We start from the raw sequence: 18690 nt of genomic DNA, 5'->3' as shown, positions 1-18690 counted from the left end.
TGTTTTCCAGGTGGTCAGGTTCTACAAATCGCACGTGTTCAACCCTCTAACCAAGGAACCTACACCTGCAAGGTAGAGAACCCAGCAGGATCCGACGAGAAACTCACCAACCTTGTTATCCACGGTGAGTCATGAATAAGGATAACTAGATTAAGATATGGCTCATTTTACTGTAAACATGGAGGGAGATTAAATTTGCCGCTCACGCTTGAGTAAAACGTTCCAAAAACTTTGCTCCGTGGATATCTGAATGGCTGAGATAATAATATCCGCTTATTTAGTCCCACCCAGCATCAGAGAGCCTCCTAATGCCAAAAAGGAGACCGTTCTACGCCTGGGAGAGACCCTGACCTTACAGTGCGAGTCGGACGCTGTGCCCGAGCCCACAGTCACCTGGTATAAAGATGGGGACTTGCTTACAGAAGACAGTGGAGTCCTTATCCACAAAAATGGGCAGCACTTGGAAATCCGGGATGTGGAGGTAATCATCGATGGTTTCATGGCTCATGTTGGCCATGTCTTTTGAAGCCGGCTTAAAGTACAATGAGCTGCTGATCTATGATATCACAATATTTGGAGGATGCGCATCACTAATGCTATGTCTATCTTAGGCATCCCATAAGGGGCTCTACACCTGCAAAGTGGCTAACGTCGCTGGAGAGGTTGAATTGACATTTACAGTCATCGTCCAGAGTGAGTACCATGATGAAGAAAGTAGTTGGGAGTTTTAAGGTTCTTAAGGGTTTTAAGTTTAAATGTATGATAATTGGGAAATAGAATGTATCGGTTTTTCTCGTCACAGTTCCAGCCGCCATCACTCATCCACAGAATGAAACTATACAGTTGATTCTTGGGAATTCCATAGTCCTCTCCTGTGAGGTTGAAGGCTTCCCTCCTCCCAAAGTCACATGGCTGAAAGACGGAGAGCCTTTAGGTAAGTACATAGTCCGTGGTGAAAACACTCCCAGCGGACCAGCAACAATTACATTTCTTCATTTTTTCATAGATGAACTTACCCTATCTTGTAACAATGCAGGTATTTATTAAATATACCCTCTGTCTTTAGACCATGCGGTGGAGCAGGGGGTGTCTATAAGGGGCAGCCGTCTGCAGATCAGCCGGATCCAGGCCTTCCATGCTGGGCAGTACACCTGCATTGCCCAAAACCACCTCTCCGAGGCGTACAAAACCTTTCTCCTCTCGGTACAAGGTAAGCCACGCTAATTATTTACTCATTTGGCCTTTGGACCAAAACTATGTGCACAGCTGACCATCACACCTATATGAGCTTGTTGGACACCCTACTCCAAAACCATGGGCATTAATATGGAGTTGCCCCCTGCCTTAGCGGCTTAAAGGTGTGTGGTACTAAATGCAACATTCTGATTCTTACCTGTAGTTGGTACTCTTTGATTATGACATAAAGCAGAAACATCTTACATCAGAGACGGTTATTTTATCTGTTTACCCATTGTAGTGGCACCAAAGATCCTCAGATCGGAGATTCCCAGTGAGCGGAACATCCAGGAAAAGCAAGAGGTGTCCCTGGAGTGTAAGGCTGAAGGGACCCCAGCCCCCCAGATCTTATGGCTTAAAGATGGAAGACCTCTGGATCCGATCTCAACGCCAAATGTTCAGTAAGACAAGCTGCCTCGCAGATATTCAATAATACGGTTAATTATTCACATCAGGGCTTCAAAAGGGCCAATTAGAATGAGGAAAAACACATAGGCGCTAACGCAAGAACCAATCACTGGAGACCGGTCAGGACTACAGAAGGACTGCCAGTGAATTCTCTGTAAAGGTGTACAGGGAGCTTGACCTTGTCGATCTATATCTTATTTCTTATGTCTCTCTCTGTTGTTCTCCAGGGTGTCTGACGATGGCAGCGTCCTTCTTCTGAAATCTCTACAGCCCTCTAACTCCGGCCACTATATCTGCATGGCGCAAAACGTTGCTGGAGAAGACACCAAGGTTTTTGTGCTGAATGTTTTGGGTGAGGTCAAAACCAAGGATATTAATTGCTAGCTGAGCCCAAATTTAAATGCTTGTGGCGGTGATAGCGTGAATTTGTGTGTTAATGTTTTGTGTGGCTCACCATCGACATCTTCTCTTGAGTCCACCTAAAGTTGACCTTTTTTTACCGGGGAAATCTTACTTTAACTTTGTGCTCCTAGTTCCTCCGGTGTTTGAATCGGGATCTAATGTTTCGGAGGTGCTCAGCGGTGTTCCAGGGGGGCAGGTGACATTGGAGTGTCACGCAAGTGGATCCCTTCCCATGCAGCTCACCTGGCTGAAGGACGGCATCCAGCTTCCTTCCTCGCGCTTTGTGAGAGTCTCCTCTGGAGGACGTATCCTCCGGTAAGATCATCCGCTAGATCCACAACCTTCTTCCAGTTCCTTCAATGGAGCCACTGGACATAACTATTATGTTTCACTGTCTCTCGCTGCCATTTTTCCCCCCACAGTATATCCCAGTTGCAAGTTTCAGATGCAGGAACCTATACATGCGTAGCCTCCAGCCCTGCCGGGACCGCAGAGAAGAGCTTCATCCTGCATGTGGAAAGTATGTAGGGGCGTCATTGTGACTGCGTCTGTGAAAATACATTGTCCTGGGCCAGGGCTTCCCAACCGCAGTCCCCATGAGTCGCCAACAGTGCGTGCTTTCAGGATCTCCTGAGATGGTGGCAGGTGGACTTGGGGACCCACTTTGAGAAACTTTGCTCCAGATGACATTTCTATTTCACAGTCTGTGCCAATCATTTACTTTTACCGGGGGGAAATAGTCCACAAGTGAATATGTAAGAGTATTTAGCAGTGATTGGCTTAACCCGGGCACCAAGGAGGACAACAGATTTATGATAAAAAGCAGCCTTAGCTCTGTGCTGAGTTTTATATATTAGTTATTAACAGAAAGAGTTGGGATTTATTTCTGGAAAACGCTGAGCTGACGCAGGGAGCATTCTGAGAAAAGCAGTCGACCGTGGCTGAAAGTCTAAGACTTGCAAATGCCTCTCCCCGCTAGGGTTTACTCAATAAAGTACTCTAGATTCCAAGCGAGCTTGTAGCTTATACTCACGTCATTAGGTTTGTTGGAATAGTCATCTCTCTATTGAATTATGCAGGATTTGGGGGCTATGGTTGGACCTTAATGAATTTGAAGACCTGGACTTGTAACCCTCTATTATCTAACTTAAGCTTAATAGACCTTCGCAGTTCCCTTTATTGGAGTGCTAGCGATGGGTCTCAGTAAAGACTTCGGTGCAAATGTACGAACGATAAGGTGGCCAAACGTTGGTCTCCTTGGGTTCTTTAACTGTATACGGAGGAGTCTCTTCAGGAATAACGCACATTAACACCAGAAGCTCCTGCGTATGCAGAATTTGCTGAGCAATAGTATCAATGATTAGCATTCCACGAAAAGCAATCAGCAAACAAAATGTATTATGTTGAGTAATCGTTTCCGCCTTGGCACGGAGAGAGAGCTTTGTGACTCTTCTGAGATGAGTGAAGGCTGAAGAAGATAATATTAAAGGTCCGGACCCCATTATATAGCGAAAGCACAGCTGTGATATTTTAATTGCAGGTTTGCCAGTGGTGGAGAGGTCGGAGAGCACAGAGGAGGTGACGGCGGTTGCGGGGGCTTCTGTGACTTTCACCTGTGAAGCCCATGGGACCCCCCGTCCGTCGCTTTCCTGGGAGAAGGACGGAGAACCGTTAAACCTGCAGAGTAACCTGCTGCCGAACGGTCTGGGGAGCCGGCTTCATCTGGACTCGGTCCACGCGAGGCATTCGGGGCTTTATTCCTGCGTGGCCTTGAATGCAGCTGGGAAGGTCAGCAAGCACTTCCGTCTCTCTGTGCTTGGTAAGTTCTCGTCATAGTCCATGGGGACTTGGTGTATTTGCTGGATTATAAACCGACCCTTATTATACGCTAACCCCCAAAATTGTGGATCTTAATGATAGAATAAATTGAAATGGCCTGACTGCTTTCATCTCTCACACTTTCTGTTCCTACCTTCTCTGCCGACCGCTTCCGTTTCCTTGTCTTATTTTCCTGTAGCTCCAATTCTCTTTTGCCTCTTCTGTCTTCTTCTTTTCTTCTGTCTTCTTCTTTCTTCTGTCTTTTTAGTTTATCCGCTTCTCACCAATCCCTTATCCAGGTACTTCTACAAAAGGGCCTGGCCTCCATGCACACTGTCTCCCCCGATAAAGTGGTTCCATTTTCATGATCTGCCCCAGGAATTTTATTGATTAGTTCTAGATTTAGATTTTTAAGGGTCCCAGAAAAACATTTTAATAGGGGCCAGCATATTCACAGAACCCCTAAACCCCTAACCCAATTATCACAAACATGTTCCCTCACATTGTATGTTCTAGAACCTCCTAGGATTGAGGGTCCAGCTTTACCAGCAGAGGTGTCGGTGGTTGAAGATGATCCCCTGGAATTAGTGTGCAACGCAGGGGGCATTCCCGCCCCTGAAATCACCTGGGAGAAGGATGGGCGCCCGTTATCCCGCCCCGACATAATTACTAGAAACGGAACCGTCCTCAGGATAGACGCAATGAAGGTATCTTGATTAAACTCTATGCTGCGTCTGTACCCCAGCGGGGAAGGTAGCAGGTGAGAGTCACGGCTTCATTTTGGCACCAGAAGCATCCTGTATGCTACTAAAATCTGTCAGCACTAATCAAATAACTACGAGGAAACACAGGAGGACTTGGGAGCCATCCAGATCATGAGGTTCTGCCGCCGTCAAGCAGAGAATCGAGCGTAGAACCCTTTAAAAGCCGACACTTCTCGTTTCTATGACACTTAAAGAATAAATTGTCCTTCTAATAGGGTTATAAAGCTAAATATGATGTCATAACATTCACCTATTGCATCAAAAGCCAGGCACCTGTACAGTTTAACCGGGACTGCGATTTTCCGTATTTCAGTTGTTTTTCTCGCCTTGTAACACTTTATCATCGCGTCTGATTTATTCGCCACAGGCCGAGGATGCCGGAATATATGTGTGTCTGGCGACCAGCGCAGCCGGAAGGGATTCTAGGGCCGTCTGGGTGCGGATGAAAGGTGAATTCTTCTTTTTTAGTGAAAGCTTCACTATATCAGTAGTGACTTATGGCGGTATTCAACAATTAAAGAAAAATTCAAAATAAAATGTTACGTTCAAGCATATTGTGAAATCTGAATTTTCTATCTGGTTATCTACCTAAAAAACTGGTGCTTTCTCACCTCCAGTCCCCCCCAGCGTTGTTGGACCCAACGAGCCCCGTTCACTCTCGGTGTCCGTCGGAGGTCAGCTAGTACTGGAATGCAGAGTGGCAGCGGATCCTGCGCCTACCATCCAGTGGTTCAGGGATGACGTCCCCCTCCAGGTACCCAAGTGAAGGGTGGAATAGATAACATATGACACACATCTTAATGGAGCCATCGGGTGGACGAGTTCTTTTGTTTCCTATAATGTTTCCTTTATGACAGGTGGATAGTCGGATGCAGATTTTGTCCAAGGGCCGATACGTCCAGATTCATAACCTTCAGGCCTCAGACACCGGGACATACACTTGCGTGGCCACTAACCCAGCAGGCAAAGCCAGTTTGCACTTCATTGTGGAAATTCAACGTGAGTACTCAAACTCGATGGGGAAAGAAACCCCGTTGGCGGGTTTGTTGGGTTTTTCTCTTACCCCCAACCATATGCTTGGTCTTCCAGTCGCACCTCTGATTCAGCCTGGGCCGTCGGTGGTGAGCGCTGCTGTTAACCAGACAGCTGTGTTGCCCTGTAAGGTGGAGGGCATCCCCACACCCGCTGTGACGTGGACAAAGGATGGTAGCAAGCTCTCAGTGGAAACGTCCAGGTACGGAAATGTCTTCTCCCTCCACGTTGCAATCATAGGCGCCTTCACAAGGACCACCATGGCTTCTAACTTATCACTTCCATCTCCAGGCTGGAGTTCCTTGCTGACGGCTCCCTGCGCATTCCGCAGACTCTTCTACAGGATTCCGGGTACTATCTCTGCACAGCCTCCAACACGGCGGGATTGGCGCGTCGGGGCATTGAACTACGCGCCTTTGGTAATCAGGATAGGGCTTTTCTCTTATCAGATTCTGCTTATGGGCAAGTGTTAAAAAAATGAAAGGAAAACAAACATTTTTGAAAGAACAAATTAAACCCAAATGCTAGACTACATGTTTTATTATTATTATTATTATTAATATTATTATGATGTATTATTATCATTATTATTATTATTTATTGTTTTATATAGTGCTATATGGTATACTATTATTATTAAAAAAAGAAAACATTTTTGCCATATGTGACATCATACAATTAATAAATTAAACTAAACCTCACGAGTGATTTGTAAAGGATAAAAAGGTCATTTTTTTATTTTTATTATTAATTATTTAGTAATAAATAAATATTTAGTAGTATTTATTTAGGTTTCTTAGATAGTTCCTGGTGATTTTTACAAATCGTCAAGGTTTATCTGGTCAGAAGCATAACATTGTTTTTATTGGCATTAAGTAGAAAGAATTGTCTGAATTATATACTTAAAAAAATGTTTAATGAACCGGGTATTATTTACAAGCGGTTGCGTTTGCGGTGTCTTGATAGTTAACGGAGGCTTTTCAGAATGGCAGGAATGGGGTCCTTGCACAAGGACCTGCGGACAGGGAGTCCAAGAAAGAGTCCGGCTATGTAACAACCCACCCCCCGCCAACGGAGGGAGACCCTGTGCTGGCAGAGATGTGGACGTGAGGACCTGCAATTTACCTCTCTGCCCAGGTAATGTCCATTTTTTTAATGTTGAATTTGGGGATTATTGTTTAAAAGTGTTCAAAAATGGCGGTTTACTGGCCAGATGGATTTGAGATCCCTGTGAATGAATGTTGGGTATTCTACAGGTATATTAGAATGTTAGAATGTTAGAATGATGCGTTCTATACTATTACAATCGTTTTCCTATTAACCCACCTGTCCTACTGGCGGTAAAAACCCAGCCGGCATTGTACTAACTGACTTGATCGTTGGATTGTGAATGCGGTCTGGTTGCCCTGACACTCATAGGGTAAAATGCCTCGTTCCTCAACCCTTTAAATAGTTACGCTCCATATCCATTGCGATGTTACATCACATTACCTAGACCTTCTAAGGATATATAATACGGTTGTATTTCAGCGCAGGTGAATATGCAAATATTTAGTGATCTGAGTTCTTTTTCAAGTCATTGACAAGGAAGCAGCTTACAGAAAATATACGGACCAGGAAGAAACTAGAAAATACCCACAGTTTTTTGTATTTTGTAAGAGGAATATGATCCCCGTGGGTGTCTTACTCAAGTCTCTTCATGAAGAACTATGTTTGCTTGCCAATAATCTCTCCCTGTAAGACAATGTAGCCCCACGCTCCATGTTCTTCCGGTTTTTGTAGCTATCACGCCTAAGTTCGCCCTTTTTCTTTGCGCACAGTGGATGGATCGTGGTCACTTTGGGGCAGCTGGTCCCATTGCTCGTCAACCTGCGGAGAAGGTTCCCGCCAGCGCACCCGCTCCTGTTCCTCTCCTCCCCCACAGAACGGGGGCAAAGCATGTGGCGGAAAAGACGCGGAAGCAACCGCCTGCCAGCTACCACCATGCCAAGGTATTACTCCCAGGAAGACGTGAGCATGGCCCCCAGTTGGACCTTAAAGACCGATGTTTATGGCATATGCACCGTATCACCTAACACGTTCTCATAATTAGGTCTTTAATAAAAAAGCATGATTCCTCCCAAAAACCCTATTTCACTTTGGAGAATTACTAAAAATGCACATAGGAAAGTGAAAAAATAAAATTGTATTCATTTCTGAAAATTACTTCTATGGCGTCCGGTTTGAACTCCAGCTGATGGCCCTTGTTTGTCATTTTTTTGGCGCAAGAGCAAATATATTTATTGCCATCAAAGCCAATTTGTGTTTTGCTTTTTAAAAGTGTTTTTCTTCCACTTCCCTGTGTTTTATCCTCGGCCAGTTGTCCCTTCCCGCGTCCGCGCCAGCCTCATCGGAATAATTAACGACCAGGATTTTGGGATCTCCTCTCTCAGCGCCAACATGACCGAAGACCCCTTGTCTCGGACCACTACCATCACAAGCAGCATCGAGAACATCCCACCCAGCGTGGGTAAGTGACAGCGTATTCTTAGCCAATACCACCCTGGCACAATCATATGGCCATTTAACCATTGAGACATGGTTCAATATCTCCAGAAGTTTAGAGTTAGTGGTCAGGGCAGGAAGATTCGCGCAAGTCAGGGCTGGCAGCAGGCAAGAAATACAGAGGTCAGAAACATGAGTATAAAGATGAGACTAGAGAAAACTAGCGACAAATGTACCAAAACTTGGCAAGTCAACACTCAAAAAGACAATGACGTCAGAGATTCCCATAGGTGTGGCTGCTAAGGGAATACCCAAGAGAATAATATTATGAAAACTCCCTCTGTGTAACGTCTACATTGTGCAAAACCAACTCTTTCTCTTAGCGACTATGTGCTAATTCACAAGTTACAAGAAACCGGATTTACAACATAATCTCCCGTGATTCACTGAAACCCTTTCTTCCTTGATAGGACCTCTGATGAAGGTGCTGGTTTCCGTGATCGCTCCTCTCTACTGGACAGCGGCTTTTCCCCAAGACAACGCGGTTAACGGGTTCTCCCTGACAAAAGGTGTCTTCCGGAAAGAGTCCCTAGTGGAATTTGCTACAGGTGAACACACCGACTAGTTTCAGGACAACCCAAATATCATTATTGGTGGTTTATGTTGACCATTGTTGTTTCTACCTTCCCCGCTATATGTTTCAGGTGAGCTCCTGCGCGTCACGCACATCGCTCGGGGTCTGGATACCGATGGGATCTTATGGTTTGATATTGTCATCAATGGATTTGTACCAGAGACAGTAGCATCTTCAGATGTGGTCCTCCAGGTAAATGTTCCCAAACACGCCATGTTAAAGAAGTCTCACTAGATCCTGCCTTTGCCTATTACCTGTTTTCTCCTGAACATGTCTCTTTCTGGTCTGCAGGAGTTCGTTGAGACCTACATACAGACAGGGGCTGGTCATATAAATGCCTTGACATCCCCCACCATTGTTAAAGACGGCACTTTCCTGTCCCTTCGTTGTAATCACACAATAGAGTACAATCCTACCTTGGGTCGTCAACGCAAACTCACACAGCGGGTACACGTCAGCTCCATCAGATCTTCATACCTTCCAGGATCGGAAGAGCTTCACTTCCAGCTGAAAGCCTCTCTCCGGGAAGGTAAACCTCTCACTTATATCCCCGAACGGTCTCCAGTTGCAGTTGGGCGCCTACTTCTATGCCTCATTCCACTTGAGTTTTTTGTGCCACTTGGTAGGACCTGGTTGAGAACACGAAACCTCATTTTGCTCGGTTTCCGTTCATTTCCATTCAAGATAAGACATTCTTCAAACTACAATAACAAAGTTACTGATAACTCCGGCTGTACTTTCTTTCGTAGGGGTGAACGGTGGCGCCTGCCCTGTGGGGTTTGTACAGTCGGCAGATTCGTACTGTGCAGGTAGGGGACGAGGCTTCTTTGTTATAGTGAGTATTTGGTAGAATGTCACTCATTCTTACACTTTTTTTTTTTTTTACACCATTATAGATGAGGATGAGTGTGAGCGCCACACTCCCTGCTCTCACACTTGTCACAACATCCCGGGTAGTTTCACCTGCTCCTGCCCGGTGGGATACGCTTTATCATCGGACAACCGGAACTGCAGGGGTAAGATTGTAATGTATTAGTTCTCTTGGCCAAGTGCCACATTGCTTATTCTATGTGTTTAAACATACATTGCAATAATAAACCAAACACAATTTCCATAGGCTGGTGGCCAAACTAGGATTTCCTATGGTACCTGGGCTAATATTATGGTTACTTTCGTATAAATCCATTGTGAGAATACCAGTCCAAGTTCTTTTCATTCATTTTCAGATGTGAATGAATGCAGCCTGGGAACCCACCAATGTCCAGCGGGGCAGGAATGTATAAACACAGCCGGATCATACCGCTGTCTCTTGCGCTGTGGGCCTGGTTACCGACCCAACTCGGAGGGAACCGCTTGCGAAGGTAAGACCTTGGCCAGTGAGTAAGGTCATCAGTGCCATTACTTACCCAAGAGATAGGCAACGTGGCCATTCCAGCCCCAGGATGGCAGAACAATGGGAGTTATAGTCCGTAAACAACTTAATAGGGCCCAATGACACTTTCTGGTACTTGACATCCAATAAAAATTGACGAGACGGTATTTTATCTATTACATGACATGTCCTTCTGTCAATTCTAGCTCCACGGCACCATTCACTTACTCGACAACAGTTACTAACAACATTCATTCACAACTTTATCTGGTCCCCTTGAGGTCCAGTTTTAGAAAACTACCATGTTCCATCTGTACTGTTTCCAATACTCCATTTATAAAATAGTGATTTCCTTGAATAATACCTTGATTTGGAGATTGTCTGCGATGTATGGATCAGCTTCCCTCACCTTAACCCATTGTATGAATAATGTATATATTTATTGGCGATTACAGTCTGAGCCCTCTTTTTGTATATTAGATGTTGATGAGTGTGCCCAGTCGTCACCGTGCCAGCAGAGATGTCTCAATACCATCGGCTCGTACAGATGTGCCTGTGATCCCGGGTACCAGATTAAAGGAACTCGCTGTGTGGGTCAGTGGCATCTCGGAGTTACCCATTTATATTCCGCGGTTACTTTATATTCCACCTCATATATATGAGGAAAAGCATTTTGGACATGTCTGGATATATACTGAGCCTGTTGGCAGCCAGTTGTGTTTTAAGCCTCTATATTGTTGGGGCACTTGGCCAGGCAAAGACCCCGGGATGAATATTTGTCCCCTGGAGTAGGAGTAGTCCCTTTATAAGCAATGTATACATTCCTCCTGAGCTCAATTTGGGGTTTATCCCTTTCAGACATTAACGAGTGCCTGAGAGGTGTGTGCCAACCCCAGCAACACTGTAAGAATACAGTCGGTAGTTACCAGTGTACAGACACCTGCCCGGCGGGCACGACTCGCTCAGAGGCTGGAGCCTGCACCGGTGAGTGAAGACACCGGGTTCTTTACACTCCGTCTTCTGGCCATCCTCACGCTTTGAAATATAATGTGACATTCTTCATCTCTCTGCAGATATTGATGAATGCCGAGATGGTTCTCACCTGTGCCGCTACAACCAGATCTGCGAGAACACTGTTGGTGGATATCGCTGTTCCTGCCCCCGTGGCTACAGGTCCCAAGGTGTTGGAAGACCTTGCCTTGGTACGTATAATGACCATCTTTTTTAGCCTTAAATTACAAGTGGATTTTAGGGAAAAGCTGAAAAAGTTTAAGCAAAGACAATACATCTATACGATGTTAAGAGCGACCTCGTTCTTCCTTTGTACCCCCAGACATTAACGAGTGCCAGCAGGTACCCAAACCCTGCGCATACCAGTGTCAGAACGTGGCAGGCAGCTACAAATGTCTGTGCCCGCCGGGAAGGAATCTTCTAGGAGACGGCAGGTCCTGCGCCGGGCTGGAGAGGCTTGGAAACACCTCAGCCTTTGGCCATGCGGGAGCTCAACTGGAGAACGCGCTGAACAATGGAAGAATCCATGGAAATAATATATACACCTGGCTGTCCTACAGCCAGAACAGCAACTTGATGGGACAGAACAACCCTGCCCGCTGTCCCCAAGGGTTTATGCGAAGGAATGGGATATGTACAGGTGAGAAGGGGCCATAGTCAACTCAATGGTAATATGAGCGTGCCACAGGGGCAAGATGTGGCTTCTGTCATCCACATGTCTCCTACTTTAATCCTTATCTTGTGTGGTTTTCTTTAGTTCTGTTTGTTCCCCCGTCTGTTGTCTGTGTTATTACCCCGCTGCCAATACGCCAACTTTGCTGGATCAATGCTACGTATCTTTCACGGCGCTTCCAGAATAAAGTAAAAAAAAAAAAATACCCCCGACTATTGGATACAAAGATCAGAAGCCCAGTGTGGTGACCTCCGTGTTCCTTGCGTTTAGATATAGACGAATGCCAGCAGCGCAGTCCCTGCCAACACGAATGTAGAAACACAGAGGGCAGTTACCAATGTTTGTGCCCCGCTGGCTACAGGCTGCTTCCCAACAACAGAAACTGCCAGGGTAAGTACCCGGGGCTGTAAGTCAAGAACATGAGAGCACGATAATGCAAGATTGTTTTTTGCATTAAAGCAACCTTTGTTCAAGCAGGGCCAGATCTTATATTAGACTGGTTTAGTTTGATTTAACGTGATGCTACTTTGATTGTCTCTCGTCCTCCAGACGTTGATGAATGTTCAGAGCACAGAGTCAGCTGTGGACCCAACCAGATGTGCTTCAACACCAGAGGGGGGTATCAGTGTCTCGATACGCCGTGTCCCGCCACGTACACAAAAGGTCCAAGTCCGGGGTAAGCAGCCGGGGGCATTTGAGGAAACGCGACTACATTTATTAGCCGTTTGCCGGATGATTTACGCGACACGCAATTAATTGCAATACCCTCGCGGCTACTTGTGCCGCCGGTAATACTTTGTGTCAGCTGCCAGCCTGCATTAGGCGGATGAGCTGTGAGTTTTCTTTTCGCACCCTCTCGCATCTGGGACGATATTAAAACAAACCATGTTCTGTGTGTTCAAACCGGCCAAACCGATTTCACCTGAGTCTCCTGATGAATCGATGGAACGCGATGTGAAATCATGTAATGTGTGTTACAAAAGTTGCAGCAAATATATGAAAATATCTCTCTTTAGTTAATTCTTGGCTTTCCGTTCTTTGCCACGTTTTCTGTAGGACCTGTTATCGGCGGTGCCTGTCGGACTGCAGCTCCGGTGGACCCTACAGCCTGCAATACAAGCTTCTGACTCTTCCTTATGGCATTCCCGCCAATCATGATGTCATCCGGCTTAGCGCCTTCTCGGAGGGGGGCGTTCTCCAAAACCAGACTAGCTTCACCGCTCTCGAGCAGGACTCCAGCACCCATTTCGCTATCCGCGATGACGGAGGTCACGGCATCATCTACAGTTTGAGGCCGTTGGACACCTCCGGGGTTTACAGAATGAAGGTCCAGGCGGTGACGCACAACGAGCAGCAGGGGATCCGATATCAAAGCGTCTTCATCATTTTTATCTCTGTTTCCCCGTATCCCTACTGAAAATCCAACAGCACCTGAGGGTGTGTGGGTGGGGGGGGGGGTTACGAGATGCTTAATTGTGCCCTTTGGTGCCAACCAGTGTGAACGTTCCATGCCGGGTCATAATTAGACATCTTCCATCATCTCAACAAAGGCTATAGATTGAACCGCAGGCCCAATAGCGATGAGGTCACCACAGCGGACAGAACGAAAGAAGGTCATTCTCTCGGAGCTTAAATGGAAGGAGGACACGTGCTAAAAAAAAGGTTGGAAAAGGTAAAATGGGAGAAACGGGTGACGGTAGTGAGTGAAGTAATAAAAGGTACACAACTGCTGGATATTTGGCAGTCAGACGACCTGGTATTTCAAAAGAGCTGTTGAAACCTGCTGACATAAAAGCCTCGCTCTAACGATCATGTGAGACTTTCGAACAAACAGAAGTGGCCTTCACTCAGGACAGACAATTGAGAATGGAAGAGACACAATGTATCATCTGTGTCACCTCAGAGTGATCAACCTGGGGGGGGGGGTTGGAGGAAGGGGTCCATAACAGAACTTGGACAACTGGACGGCCATTAACTTTACAACGCTAACCAAGTGTGATTTTAACACCGTTACCTATTCCACAAGGACATGGCTTATGGGCACTCGACGGCATCTGAAGGACTCCGACCTCTGTCTTCTGGAGATGTGACCTTACCAATGTCTGTGCGGATACCACCCTAGGTCTTTTGCCAACAGGAGGACTAGAAATGGCGCTGCTGCTGACCCCCAAACCCTTTCCAGAAGAATTAATAATCCACATTTTTTGTAGCTACCCTCAAGACATCCACCAGCACCCCATAGGACGAGTTAAACCACTAGTGTGCCGGGACGACGGCCTGCTGGAAGTAGTCATCCCTTATCTAGCTGTATTACAAAATGAACATTCTACCATCACAGACTGCTCGGTTTTTTTATAGTTATTACGTGTAAATGAAGAAGATATCAGGCCCCTGTTTTTCTGAAAATGCATTTTATTATTAATGTTTTGGCTTATTTATTTTTTTTATTACAATAAAGCCTTTTTTTAGTGTTTGTTACGTACATTTCATGGTTATTTTGCATTTTTTTATTTTCAATTTAAATATAATAAAGGTATAATTTAAAGAACCAAGTATGGAGATACACAAAAAAAAACAAAAAAACAAATCATAGGGGTCCCAAACCAGGCAGCTTTCCTGTAAAAACACGATTTTAAACACCGGGCATGAAAACCAAAAATGAAGCCAATAAATCATGCTTTTTAAGACTTTTACCACCGGCGCAAGGTTAAAAAAGCAGTAAAACATACAATTAAATATATGCCTTTTTGAGCTCTGAGCTAAGGTGAGCCTGGCTTTGCTTATCTCTCGACTCAAGTTGAGTCGTCATTGATTTTAAGGACCACCATCTAGTCTGCCCGTGGGTCTTAATCAGTCGTTGGTCTCGTCTTAGATTGAGGAGCCGGATGTCTGTCCCATGCATGTTTAAATCCCCTCGCTGTATTACCCTCTACCACTTCTGCTGGGAGGCTCTTCTATGTCTCTACCACCTTCCCTGTAAAGTGACACCAGATTGTGCAGTGAAACCCAGAATGCCACAATAAATCGGCATAAGACAGGATTCTAAAGCTAATAACAAGTGGAATGCACGCATCTGGCTTTTAATACATAATTAACGCTTTGCTTTTTTAACTCCATTCCCAGCGTTTCTTACGTGGAACGATGATCTGATACAATGTCATATTTGGGGAAAGTGGTAAAAAAGCGGTAAAATCTTTAATTCCGCTTAATTCCGGTTTGAATGACATTAGGATCAGAAAGGCCGTTAGTGTGTCGCCCCCGTGTCCTGGCCAGTCACCTGCTTATTTCCCAATTCTCAATGGATTGCGAAACCCCCCGGGACGGCGTCATGTGGTCCCGTTTGATCTACGCTCGTATTTTTTTCTGTTTTTTTGGCCGGTGCTGGGGATGTCAAAACCTTGTGATCCTCATCGCTGCTCTCGGCCAGCTCTCTCCAGCTCTGTGTCCACTTTATAACAGTAGCGGGAATTTACGTAATCGCAGGTGACTTTTACAGGCGTTACACCCCAAAAAACGGATTCTCCGCAGACAAATGTTCCTACGCTCTGAGCGGGCAAATACACGGCGGCTCGTCGCATTCATGGGGCGATAATAGACAATCCAGGAGGGCGAGATGAGTTCTGAACATGGGGTCCAAGGAACGTCTGGGGCGATATCATTCTTGTTCTAGGCGCCTATACACTAACGAGGTATACAGCAAATATCTGGTTACCCTAATTCTTTCCGTTTGGAGATAAGACTAAGGGTCCGACCCAAAGAGACCCAAAGAGCCGCTCCAAAGAAGCTCTGCAGACACCAGGTGTTTTCTGTGATTTTTTGTCTTAAAAAAAACTATATATATAACAAAATTCTATATTCTGTGCGAAACAAAATGCAGATATCGGGTGCCCCCGTGTATTGGGTTTGTCTGGAGGGGGGTGATATTGGCCCCTGACTTCGGAGGGCCCCAGATCTCATGCAGAAGAACCCCTCATCCACCGGGTTAAAACACTAAGTTTTTTTAACCATGGACCCCCGCATTTTCTTATGGCTCTGATCTGAGCCCTAATATTTAACTTGACATGAGCTCTACTGTGTCCCAGAAAATGGCCTTTATGTTACTATTTAAATATAAAAAAGTATAAATGGAGCTTTTTGTGGCTCCCAGGAAATTGCCCCCTTCATACTACATACCCCCTGTACTAGATCCCTAGTAAACCCGTTTGTGGGAGTGGCATTACTGCCTTTTAATGGCACCCCTAATTAGAGCACGTGCTATATGTGCAGCCCCCCCCCAGCCTTGTCCCTGCCGGTATTGCAATGACAGCTCTGTGCAGAGGGTGTGACGCTGTGACCTGAGCATGACGTCAGCTCTCCACCCCCTCCCCTCCCCAGCAGTGGCTGCTATGTAAAGGAGCTGGGATTGCACAGGAGGCACAGAGAGCAGCCAGCACTGTGAGTACCCACATACCCCCCAACCCCCCCTGTACCCCCCCTGTACCCCCCCAACCCCCCAACCCTGTACCCCCACAACCCCAGCTACCTGATACCCCATAACCCCCTCCCTCCCAGCTGCATAAGACCCCCTGTCTCCCACCTCTAAAGCCACCCATTACCTGCCTGTCTGTTTTAAGATATACCTGGGATACCCCTTTCCCTTGCATTCTCTCCCAGTTACCCCCTGCCTATCTCCCAGCTTTATCTTTTGAATACCAATTGCCCTCTGCCCTCCTCCTGCGTCTCCTTCCCATGTTTGCTTTGTAGCTATTAAAAGACGGGTTCTTAGTAGCCTTGCAAGACCTAGATGTGTCAGGCAGCAGCTCTAGGAAAATGCAAAATTCTTAGTGGGTGCATGTAGTCACCGCCAAGCAGAGTTGGTAGGATGCTGGAACTCATAACGCTCATTCATAGGAAATCTCAGTCTAGGCAGATTGGATGGTGGCTGAAAATTATTTACGTTTGACCATAACAGCCGAGCCACCAGTTTTCCATCCTTCTGGGATTTAGCTTTTCGGCTGAGCATAATAGGATTTGTTTTGTCTGTCTGAGCCACAAGAAAAGCAAAGGCGTTGTCAGCAGACAGCCAGTGTAGACGTAGCCATTAGAGCATGATGAGAGTTGCAGTACACAGAACCTATAGAACCAGCATTAAGGGTGCCTGGGGCATTAAGGGTGCCTGGGGCATTAACAACTTTGTCCATGGGATGGGGTTATATCACAAATGTCACATGGGGTTCTAACATTGGCCCCATGGGCCCCTGATATGGTTCAGGGTATCCTCAACAGTCAATGAACTCTATTGAACCGGCACACTTGGGGGTCCCCCGAGACCAGGGGTACGGGGGGGGGGCAACCTGGCATAACCTAAATGCTTTAGCTAGACACACAAACATCTGAAGACCTCACCTGGCCCCGAGGGGCCACCCTTTAACCCTGTGCGCTGGAAAATTCAGAAGCCGTGAAGACTCTCTGTCTGGTTTAAGAATCCGAGACGGGATGGTTAAGTTCTTACTGCCCCTCGCTAATAACCCGGCGTGCTCGTACTCGCCACTCTGCCGCATTAATCATACATGAGCTCCATTTAAAGTTTTCGCCCACATCTCTTAAACGGTTAACGCACCGGAGCTTTAGGAATTATTCCAGCTAAATATTAACTCTAGAAGTGCTGTGGAACTACAACCCCAGTGACACTCAGCCACCCTTTGGCCAGGCTGTGGATGATGGGAGTTGCAGTTAGACGGAGGAAAACCTGTCGGGCCACCTCCGCATTTAAATGCCATGTAGCTATATATATATACCGTATTTACATATAATATATTCTAATATATATATATATATATATTTAATGATGGTTAGAATAGAATCTTCATGTCGCTAAGAGAATAGATGGGGGGGGCTTTGCTCTGATCAGAAAAATATTTACAAAATATTCAAGGCCGCTAGTGTTACAAAATCCCAACGTTTTTATTTATTTATGGTACGTTAGTAAATATTTAACATCATCTGTAGTATACCGGCCAGCAGGATCGTGCATTCATTCGCCCTTTGACGAATTCCGTAATATTTCAAACAAGCCACACAAGTTAGAGCTAGTTTTAGTAGATTCATTTGTACAACGCTACTATATGTGATGGCACTATATATATATATATATCAATAAATAAAAACTAAATGAATTCAGTTGTGCTAGAAGCTGTGTCACGGTCACTTGCGCAGCCCCTGACATCACTGGGCTATGATGTCACACCTCCGAGGGAGCAGTAAGGAGATCCAGGCTACGTATGTTAAAAGTAATGCTATAAGTGCACCTACGGTAATCTAACTAGAGGGTCCGAGGCTTAGACGTAAGGAAGGTTTACTTTATTCAGAAGGTTGTAGGTAAGTGGAACAGCCTCCCAGCAGAAGTGGGATCTGTTTATTTTATACGCTAATAGTGTTTGTTTCCCAGAGTAAATAAACCCGACGGAAATGCCTGTTCTTATACCCATCTGTAACCTGGATGATGAATTGCTTGTCTGCTAGATATTAGGAAACGCACAGACGATAGAACGTTCTGGAATCCAGAGCGGCCCCCGATTTATTTTATTTATTTGTTTGTTTGCAGAGCGTTCCGTCTTCAAACGCATTGATCTGTTTCCCGGAGTCACAGAGGTAATACGATTCGTTTGTTACTTCTGTCAATTTAAAAAGCCTTTGGGGAGATGTTCTCTCCGTTTACAGGGGAATCCTCGGCGGCCTCCCTTGGGCTGCGCATAAAAGGTGTTTTTCCTCCCCTGTTAGTGAGCGTCAGAGCAGGACTGGGGATGATTAGGCGGCCCTGGAGCTTTAAGGCCAGCGGCCGCTGACTACATATACGCACTTGCCATACCTGGGATCA

General features: G+C 45.8%; 2 protein-coding genes across 2 annotated transcripts in view; both read left to right on the top strand.

Moving 5' to 3' along the window:
- HMCN2 (hemicentin 2) overlaps window positions 1–13842 on the top strand; it is a 66215-nt gene extending 52373 nt beyond the window's left edge. The window contains exons 59-90 of the mRNA XM_053472847.1: window positions 11–124; window positions 282–481; window positions 612–693; window positions 803–934; window positions 1067–1210; window positions 1478–1637; window positions 1872–1996; window positions 2178–2361; window positions 2469–2566; window positions 3587–3865; window positions 4381–4571; window positions 4996–5077; window positions 5246–5382; window positions 5486–5627; window positions 5718–5862; window positions 5952–6079; window positions 6627–6797; window positions 7481–7651; window positions 8020–8169; window positions 8615–8752; window positions 8849–8970; window positions 9070–9307; window positions 9528–9587; window positions 9675–9794; window positions 10005–10139; window positions 10631–10744; window positions 11009–11134; window positions 11224–11352; window positions 11484–11801; window positions 12105–12224; window positions 12384–12510; window positions 12891–13842. Coding sequence (XP_053328822.1) covers window positions 11–124; window positions 282–481; window positions 612–693; window positions 803–934; window positions 1067–1210; window positions 1478–1637; window positions 1872–1996; window positions 2178–2361; window positions 2469–2566; window positions 3587–3865; window positions 4381–4571; window positions 4996–5077; window positions 5246–5382; window positions 5486–5627; window positions 5718–5862; window positions 5952–6079; window positions 6627–6797; window positions 7481–7651; window positions 8020–8169; window positions 8615–8752; window positions 8849–8970; window positions 9070–9307; window positions 9528–9587; window positions 9675–9794; window positions 10005–10139; window positions 10631–10744; window positions 11009–11134; window positions 11224–11352; window positions 11484–11801; window positions 12105–12224; window positions 12384–12510; window positions 12891–13251 — 4943 coding nt within the window. The 3' untranslated portion in view covers window positions 13252–13842. The remainder of the gene's footprint in view (window positions 1–10; window positions 125–281; window positions 482–611; window positions 694–802; window positions 935–1066; window positions 1211–1477; window positions 1638–1871; window positions 1997–2177; window positions 2362–2468; window positions 2567–3586; window positions 3866–4380; window positions 4572–4995; window positions 5078–5245; window positions 5383–5485; window positions 5628–5717; window positions 5863–5951; window positions 6080–6626; window positions 6798–7480; window positions 7652–8019; window positions 8170–8614; window positions 8753–8848; window positions 8971–9069; window positions 9308–9527; window positions 9588–9674; window positions 9795–10004; window positions 10140–10630; window positions 10745–11008; window positions 11135–11223; window positions 11353–11483; window positions 11802–12104; window positions 12225–12383; window positions 12511–12890) is intronic.
- Window positions 13843–16193: 2351 nt separating this feature from the next.
- Window positions 16194–18690, top strand: part of ASS1 (argininosuccinate synthase 1) — a 33221-nt gene continuing 30724 nt past the window's right edge. Inside the window, exons 1-2 of the mRNA XM_053472828.1 lie at window positions 16194–16268; window positions 18418–18464. The gene's annotated coding sequence lies outside the window, so the exon portion shown is untranslated. The remainder of the gene's footprint in view (window positions 16269–18417; window positions 18465–18690) is intronic.

This window comes from Spea bombifrons, chromosome 8 (assembly GCF_027358695.1).
Source record: "Spea bombifrons isolate aSpeBom1 chromosome 8, aSpeBom1.2.pri, whole genome shotgun sequence".
Classification (NCBI taxonomy): Eukaryota; Metazoa; Chordata; class Amphibia; order Anura; family Pelobatidae; genus Spea; species Spea bombifrons.
This window is presented reverse-complemented; position numbering and strand designations above follow the sequence as displayed.